At 36.5% G+C, this 8732-nt stretch overlaps 2 protein-coding genes across 2 annotated transcripts; one reads left to right on the top strand and one right to left on the bottom strand.

Moving 5' to 3' along the window:
* The first annotated feature begins 2282 nt into the window (after window positions 1-2282).
* Window positions 2283-4124, top strand: LOC117615710. The gene is made up of 3 exons (XM_034344845.1): window positions 2283-2482; window positions 2586-2780; window positions 3694-4124. The coding sequence occupies exons 1-3, from the start codon at window positions 2322-2324 to the stop codon at window positions 3944-3946; spliced, it is 609 nt and encodes a 202-aa protein (XP_034200736.1). The 5' UTR covers window positions 2283-2321; the 3' UTR covers window positions 3947-4124.
* A 347-nt stretch (window positions 4125-4471) lies between these two features.
* Window positions 4472-8433, bottom strand: LOC117615709 (nifU-like protein 3, chloroplastic). Its single transcript, XM_034344844.1, has 4 exons — window positions 8074-8433; window positions 7857-7974; window positions 5722-6020; window positions 4472-4858 (listed from the first exon to the last, which is right to left on the bottom strand). The coding sequence occupies exons 1-4, from the start codon at window positions 8203-8205 to the stop codon at window positions 4667-4669; spliced, it is 741 nt and encodes a 246-aa protein (XP_034200735.1). The 5' UTR covers window positions 8206-8433; the 3' UTR covers window positions 4472-4666.
* Window positions 8434-8732: the final 299 nt, after the last annotated feature.

The raw sequence follows: 8732 nt of genomic DNA, 5'->3' as shown, positions 1-8732 counted from the left end.
ATCACTTTATTTCCTTTCCCATGTTTGTTTTGAGTATGAATGGAAAACAAAGTTAGTGTAAAATTTCAATTATACCCATATTAAATCAAATAAAAAAAGATTGCATTTAATTATATATTGTAATTCTGAATTGTTAATGGGGACAAAATGGTCATGAAAAATATTTATTTAATATTGGCTCATTTTCCCAAACTTTCCTATGAGGAGGGAAAATAAAAACCCAAATTGGGAGGATGGCTTCACTTTCCCCCTACTTTCCCATGGGCTAGGCAACGATTTCCAATGTTTGGACTTACCAAACATGGGAAAGAAATTAATTTCTCATCCCCAAGTCTCATTTCCCATGAACCAAACAGGGCCTAAGGAGAAGCAAAGATTTGTGATGGCCTAGAATTAGTCTCGGATCAATCAAAATCCACCACTTCTTGTATTTCCTTTAAAGTCAACGGTTTTTTTTTAATACACTCAAATTTTTACAAAGTCTTTTAAAGTCATGATTGAATGCAATCATAATTGAATGGATTTTAAAGAGTCTGGATTGAATGCACCCATAATTTTATAGACTTCTAAAGTCATAATTGAATACCCCTGGACTTTTAAATTTCTTTAACATCTCTTAAAATCTTAAGTGAATACACTCCCCTAAGTATTATCTATTGACAATGACCTTTGTTATGGTTAGATTATTTCAATGACCTATATTTAATAACATGTGAGTAATGCACAACCTCTAAATATAGAGGCTCGAGAAATATTGAGTACTGGGTTTGGATTTGTGGACCAAATACCTAGAAAGGTGCCACCAATTACACATTGGCCTATTATGAGAAAAGAAAAAAATGTTGTACATGTTTTCTTATAATTATTATATGTTGAAATCCCATTTATCATCTATTGGTATTATTATTTAAGAGAATAAGTTTTTCAAACCTATTTTTTAAGAGAAAGCAATAATTGTATTCATAAATTAGACACAAAGACCATAAACCATAAGGGCGAGTACAAATACCCATAAAGAAATAATCCATAGATGGAAGCATAGTAACCACACAGAATTAATCCAGATACATAGGAACACACCAAAAACATCAAGTGCTCAAACTATATCTCCAATAATAGCCACATAAGGCCAAAGAAATTTCAGTATAAAAGTCGCAAGCCTAAACAAGACATACATGAAACATGGTGCCTAAAACTACCAATACAACTACAACTTTAAACTCTCAAACACTCAACTCACAAAGAGTTGGTGCAATTATTACAACTCAAGAAACTGTAAACACCCAACGCACGAAAGATTCCAAGGATAGTAATACCACAAGAGCCGGCAACAAAATCACCAGCGCAACCAAGCAAAAATCCAGCCAAAAAGCTGGTAAACAACCCTGAGAGAGGGGAGGGACATGGAGGAGAGGAAGGGCGAAAGGGGAGGGAAGGGAAGGGTAGAGAAAGAAAGGAAGGAAAAGGGGAGGGAAGGTTAGGGGATGAGAGGGGTGGGGAAGAAGGCCACCACACCCAAAGAGGGGCGGCGGCTGGAGTTGAGTTCCTAAGGCTTTTTTTAAGAGAGAATTCCTTAAGGTTTCGTCTTTTTTGATATCCAATTATCAAGCTAGAAAACATATCCAATAAGTTTTGTAAACCTTTGTAAGATAATACCTCCTATATCCATATTTTATCAATTTTTCCTTATTAAACACACATAATAAGGGTACACAAGTTATTAGAATTTAGTTTGTTAAAATAGAACTATTTCCACAATTTTCTCATCACTCTCTTGCTGATCAATAATTTCCACCAATCTCTTTTGCTCTCCCATAACTAGCACCGCTTTCTTTCACTCTTTCTCTTCCATCAATAACTTCACTTTTAAATTATTTACTAAATGGTACTCAAACTCTCTATTTTAACATAGACAATGTCGCGGACCATCCGATTGGGGATCACTCATCTCCAATTTGGTGGGCAATGCCAAATCAGGTGAGAACCGCATCTATCAATGGGCCTTCAACTTTCAAGTGGTTTGTGGGTGGACTGAATCTTGGGTTGGCTTGAGATTTGAGTAATATCATCAACTTTCTCATCTTATTATTTATTTTCTTATGTTTTTGGGTCAGAATGGGTTATAATCTTGAGATGATATACAGTAGGTGAAGGCCCAAAACATATTTAGTGAGAAATCTAACATTACTTGTGGTATCAACCAATTATATCACGACACGTGGGAACCTCAGAATCATAAATGATTCTGAAAAAGCTTTTGTGTCATCATGTCTTGCAGCAACTAGAGAAAGGATCAACACAAAACTCATAAAGAAGTAAGCATGGCAGCTTCAGTGGCCTCATCCCAACAGAGCTTTCTTGCCAACGCTCTCGCCCCACCAACCCACAAACCCAAAACCAAGATTCTCACTTCTGCTGCTAACACTACCATCTCATGCAAAAGAAGCTACTCATCAACTGATGACCACAAAGGCTCTTCCAGGTACTAATCGAATAGGTTGGTTTCTTGAACTGGTTTTTTTCTTTTTCAAGCTTGATTCTTTTTGTGGTGACTGGTTTATGAGATACCCTTGTGTTTAATCTAGCGATGATGGATTGCTTAGAAAGAATGAGAACAAACTGGCGAAGTTGGCAATGGCGACACTGGCAGCTGGGGTGTTGACACTGGGCCCAGTTCATGATGCATCAGCTGCCAAGACTGGTGGTAGAGTTGGGGGCCAGGCCTTCCGGCCTTCGGCTCCTCCTCGGTCTTCATCCCCTAGGATCAACAATAATTCAAGGTATTAAGAAGTTTGTATTTGCTTGTTTCAATTCAATAATTGAAATGGATTGTTGGTTTGGGATTAAGAAGTAGACTGGTCGTTGTAGCATGGTTTAATGATGGGCTTGATGTTATTGGGAGTTCAATTGAACAAATTGCATCTTTTTTTTCAGCTGGAAATGTCTGCCCCAGAAAACATTTGTGCTAATTTTATAATAGCTAGTTTTGTATTCATAAGTTGATTTATGTATTGGTATTCTTTGTTTTATATTGTTCTTTTTCAAAGGCATATATAGAAGTTTCAAATTCTAGTGACCTTAAGCTATAGATCAATTAGGAAACAAGTTCTTTTTCTACTAGAGAATACACGGGTTTCGATCGCTTCGTTGCTTCATTCAGACAACTTTTAACTGCTGGAGAAGGGCCTGCTCTTAATCTTTTTAGTTCAGTTGTTTTTCTTTTTTTCCTAAATGAACAAATCTTTTTACTATGAATTTTGAATGATAGTGGCATTGTTTGATTTTTTTCAAGGTATTTTTCGTCGATATTTTTTTTTTTTTTTTTGGGGGTAATTTTTACACGTTCCTTGGGGTAAAAATCCTAGATCTGCCACTTGCCTGTAAGACAACCATGAACCTAGTACCTCTTGTAAACAAGGCTTCGATACCATGTTAGAGAACCAATAGATCCATTAGGGAATACGACAATAATGTATGCCAAGCTTACAGGAGCCTGTCACGAGTTGTGGACGAATGTATGAGCACTCAATGTATGTGTCCTTAAGGAGACTTGTTTTCTCACATATGATTTTATTTTTTTCACTTCTCATAAATGACTTGTCTTCTATGGAACTATTGTTAGATTGATGACTGTCCTGTGTAATGTGCTTTAAGTTTATTTCTAAAGAATGTTAATCTGTGTTTCTTTTGTAGGACCAATATTTATATCAATCCTCCAGTAGCCCCGCCTTTAGTTGGTGGTTATGGATACGGTTACGGAGTACCATTCTTTGGAGGCTGGGGTTGGTCACCATTTTCATTTTTCGCCCCAGGTCCTAGTGTTGCCGTCGGCATTGGTGGTGGCTTCCAACTCTTAGCTTTCTTTGCGTTTCTTGGTGCTGTTGCTGCTGTTGCAAGGAGATTCACTGGATCAAGAGACGAAGAAGAAGATGATGATTACTATTAACAGACAACTGAAGAATATACGAGGTTAAATGAAGAATATATGCTTTGTTTTGGTGGCTACAAGACATTTTGAGTAGCCACCCTGTTTTATTGTAGAATAGCATCATGTAATGTAACATAACTGTGCAAAGTTCCACTACAAAAACATTCAATTAAATAATGTACTTATGATCTAAGCATTTCACTTGGAGTAAAAGAAAGAGAGAGCGGGGAGGGTAGGGGACACTGGTTTTTGGTGGTGCGGGGAAAAAATAATCTCCGGAAGCTGGTGTATTGAGATGTTTAGCGAGCAGGAGATGGTTGAGGTGTTTAGTAAGCAGGAGATGGAGGGGAGGGGAGAGAGGAGAGGAGACAAAACATTAGAAAGTTAATATTTGAGTTTTTTTATACAACCGACATTGGGGAAGAGGGAAATCGAATAATTATGTTTAACCATGAGTGAATTTGATTTTAATTATTTAACTTAATATCAAATAATTAGTCAATGAATGGAATTGGCTAATCAAAGCAGGACGCAAGGGAGGCATAATCGCTACAAGCAGAAAACAAGTTACATAAGACTTGCAATGTTTTTCGTGTAAGTTACAAAGAAGCTTACAATGTAACGAGGAACCATGTATTTTCAGGCGTTGATGAGTATAATGCAACGAAAACTGGCCGAACAATTTTTCCATTCTCTGCATCATACATTCACAATAGATTTACTTTTGATGGTATATTATCATTCTATCAACTGAACAGCCGCAATAACGGGTATTTTTTCCCTCAGTTTTTGTGTTAGAGCAACACGAACTGTCATGACCCCGGCTGCTGGTCCACTTAACCGAACTTTGACGACGTAGTCATTGATCTGTACAAGCTCCAGGATCCCACCTCCTGTGCCAGCAAGATATGGTCTAATCTCAGAAAGAACCTGAAAAAGAATGTAGCTCCATCTAGTTAAGTTGAGCACTCATTATGTATGAGGTTGTCATAATGACATGAAATGAAGAAAGTTTATCGAAACCCCTAACTGGAAATGAATTTATTATGTCACATAGATATTTAAAGTAGCAATGAGATTGCATGCCATATAATGAAATAAGTAATAAAAGGGTTAAGGAGATAACCAAAGTCAGTCTCTTCAACATGTTCTCTACTCTACTAGATAAGCTAGTTTGTGGGTAAGGAGGCACTTAGGCTTCATTGAAACTGAGAATTGTACAAAGTTGATCGAAAAATTGTTGCTTTTAGAATCACCAGCTGTTGTTACTAAGACAGTACTAAATGAGAAAACACAGAAATTAAAGAAAAAGAAAAAAAAAAAAAAAGATGTTCAGATGAATTCCAAAATCAAATATTTTCTAGTACATTTGTATAAGCTGTAAAAATTACACTGCAGTTTCCAAGTTCCATTCTTGGTTCAGGAACTTGCATAGTTGCAACTGTTGATGAGGGGTTTTTTTTTCTCCATAGTAGCAGCAAAATGGAGTTTTTTGAGATTTATAATTCATTCTGCAATATTTCTTATTCACCAGAAGTTGGAGAGCAGGCCTCCCTTGATCATAAAAATAATCAATTTCACTTAGCACAAAACAGACCTCAATTTATCACTTAAAGTGTTCCTATAATTTCATTTCAACATGGAAATTGGTAAAGAGTAATGATATCATTTAACTTCAGACTGATTACTTGAGACATATCAGCACTATGACATTAGAATGTAAAAAAATTTCATAGAACTGATGTATAAATTAAATAAATAAATTTTACTTAGCTGGAGATGATTTGTCTAACCTTTTCTACATTTTCCTCATTTAGCTCAAGACCTGTCTCTCTGTCCAGAATCTGTTCTACTTCCATAATCTCGGGTATTTTATCTCGCAGGCGGGTCTCAATTCCCATCTTTAGTGTCATTGTTGAGCTTGGACATGACCCACAAGCTCCTTGCAGTTTTAATACCACAACAAGGCCATCTATCTCATGTAGTGCCACATTCCCACCATCAGCCATCAAGCCAGGTCGTACCTCATCCAAGACCTTCTCTACATTTTCTTCAGTTAACGGAAGGATGCAGTATGGTGAAACAACATGCCCTGCATTATTAAGAAATCAAAAGAAGTAAAATCAAAATCACAATCCTATATGAAAACTCATTTAATTAGATCCTAATTAGATGTGGACAAGAGATGGATGCCATCACTTGCATCAAATCTGATGGGCAAACAAACAAGTTCACAGAAAAATTTCTAGTGAGACATATGACAGTATTACAGATACAGGAGAGGAGAAGTAAGGATTGTTGTCTCAATTGTGATGAAGAAATGCAAGGCAAGACATCGTTGTAAGAAACTATTCACAATCACATAGTGTGAACAATTCCTTCCCTTTTAACGTTGCCCTTGTTGTCAAGGGTTATATTTGGAGGCCCATTTTCTTGTTCCATATAGACTTATCGCCGTCCTCTCCCTCCAAGCATGCTGCAATCATGAACAGTTTCTTTGACATTTGCCTAGGCCTGTAGTTTTCATCACAATAAAAACAAAGACCCTTACTTCCCTGCCCTGAATCTGCGCCGTTGTCAGTTGCCTCACTGACATAACAGCATGATGACTCATAATTATAACAAACCCAAAATGAAAGGAAGACTTCATAGACAAGACACACCTACAAACACTTCTAAACTGTCCCAAAGACATTCAACATAAATGCTTATTCAACGTACTTCTATACATGCACATGTAACAGAGGAGGATTTAAATTAATAAGTGGAAAAGGCATTTCAAACAAATTCCCAAATGAGAGCAAGAGCTTTATTCTCTATCATTTTACTTTTGCAACTTAAATGTTCCTCCTGGTAATATGTACAAATACTAAATTTAAATCCCATGATTTTGAATGCTTGAATCAAATGCAGCTATAAGACTTTACTGAAGCACCATTATTTGTTGGAGAAATGAGGTGGAGAACAGAGTGTTAAAACCTAAATGTTATGTTTGATGTTGTAACTCCCATGAAAGAAGCCTTATCTGATTCAAGCAATGATACATAGTGCTCTTTCAATTGTTTTTGAAGAATCTTGAATTCCTAATGAGATGAAAGGTAAACAAACCACACCAGTTGGCAACATTGTAATGTTATTTAAATAGATAAGGGTAAATTCATTCCTATAATTTAATCTAAATTTGTCAAAGTGTATCCTAATGTTTTCACATTTTCCATGTGACCACGATTGAGCCGACATGGCCCCATTTGACCCATTAAGTTTATGCGACCATAGTTGGATATTTTGAGCATGAAATAAGTTTGGTTTGAATTCTACCCTAAAAATGGCTCAAATGGTGGCCGCATAAACTTAAAATGGATCAACGGCAGCCACATGGATATCATTCGATATCCATCCCAAAAGCTTAAGGTATCAGGATGCAGACATAATTACTTTTTTATTTTAAACTCTCCCTCACATGTAAGTTTCTCTTCACCGTTAGAACCAACACATGGAATTTGACTTAATTCTAAGGATGTAATAGCAAGTTTAACTCAGGATCTCCTACTATGTTACCAAATAATGTGATTAATTTTGTTCGTTTACCACTATTCTCAAAAGTTGAAGTTGTTAGGATGTGGGCAAACAATTGTTTTATAGTAGGTATAATGAATAGAACAACAAACTAGCTATTAGTCTAATGGTATTTCTCTTTCCAATGTTGGAAGATCTCCGAAGTTCGAATCTCCCTTCCCCATTGATTAAAACAATGTTTAATGAATAGACTTAACTGTAGCGAAAACCATTAATAGTTAATACATACATTGATCAAATTGAAACTTTAGAAGCTAAACTAAATTACATTTTGATTCAAATTATAAGGGTGGAAGGAGTAATTGCCTCATAAACAAGACGAGAATAGAAATTGATAAATTCTCATAGATACCTGCTTGTTTTCTTCGAGCAAGATTGTAATCAAACCCAAGAAAGTGTCTGCTACAGAATTGACCTCTGAGAAAAGAAGCTTGCTTTGAAGAAAATCCACAGGCAATTGAAGTGGAGTTCTAGAAAAAATGAATTCCAAAAGTAAGAAATAAGCTAAAAGGCAAAACCCCATCACCAAAAGTACAGAAAATGAAAATGAGTGTAAAACTGAGTAGCACCTTGAAGAGTGATAGATGAGAAGTTGAAAGCAGTTCAGATGATGATGAGAGAGATGGGTTGAACAGAGCAGTGGTTGCTGGTGGTGTTGTTGGCTTGAGACCTTGGGTTTGGCCTGAGAATGCACCCACCATTGAATGAGAGTGTGGCACTGACTAGGCCAATTGTGCCAAGTAGGAGGAGCCTTGTGTTTCTCTCTTCTCTAAAGTAAACCCAGAAACAATTGTTTTTTAGTTTTTTTTTTGTTGTTTTTGTTTGTGTTTTGTGCTGGTTGGAGAAAGTAATGGTGGGAATTTTGATAGGAAGCATTATTTGATTGGCTGTTGATGGTAGACAAGTGCAAATTCTGTTGTTGCAGATATTCTGTGGATAGGAATTTGCGCTGCATTGCTATATTTTTCATAAATCTTATGTGGACAAGGCCAACTTTCAGTGAAGAAAAGAAAAGGCCAAGATAATGGGCAGCTCAGATAATGAGGTACTTCTGCTGGGTTTGGGCTCAAGTTTATAGCTCTTATATTGGGCAGATCATTCCCTTAATACAATTCTCTTTTTATGGTTTGGGTTTTATTGAGTTTGTGTGTAGGGTGGTTTGGGTTTGATGGAGTTAACAGGGGTGTTTTGGTTTGATGCGGTGTCTCTTGTTTTATTGTTGCGCTTT

Source organism: Prunus dulcis, chromosome 1 (genome assembly GCF_902201215.1).
Source record: "Prunus dulcis chromosome 1, ALMONDv2, whole genome shotgun sequence".
Classification (NCBI taxonomy): Eukaryota; Viridiplantae; Streptophyta; class Magnoliopsida; order Rosales; family Rosaceae; genus Prunus; species Prunus dulcis.
Note: the sequence above shows the minus strand (reverse complement) of the source record. Positions and strands in the feature narration are given on the sequence as shown.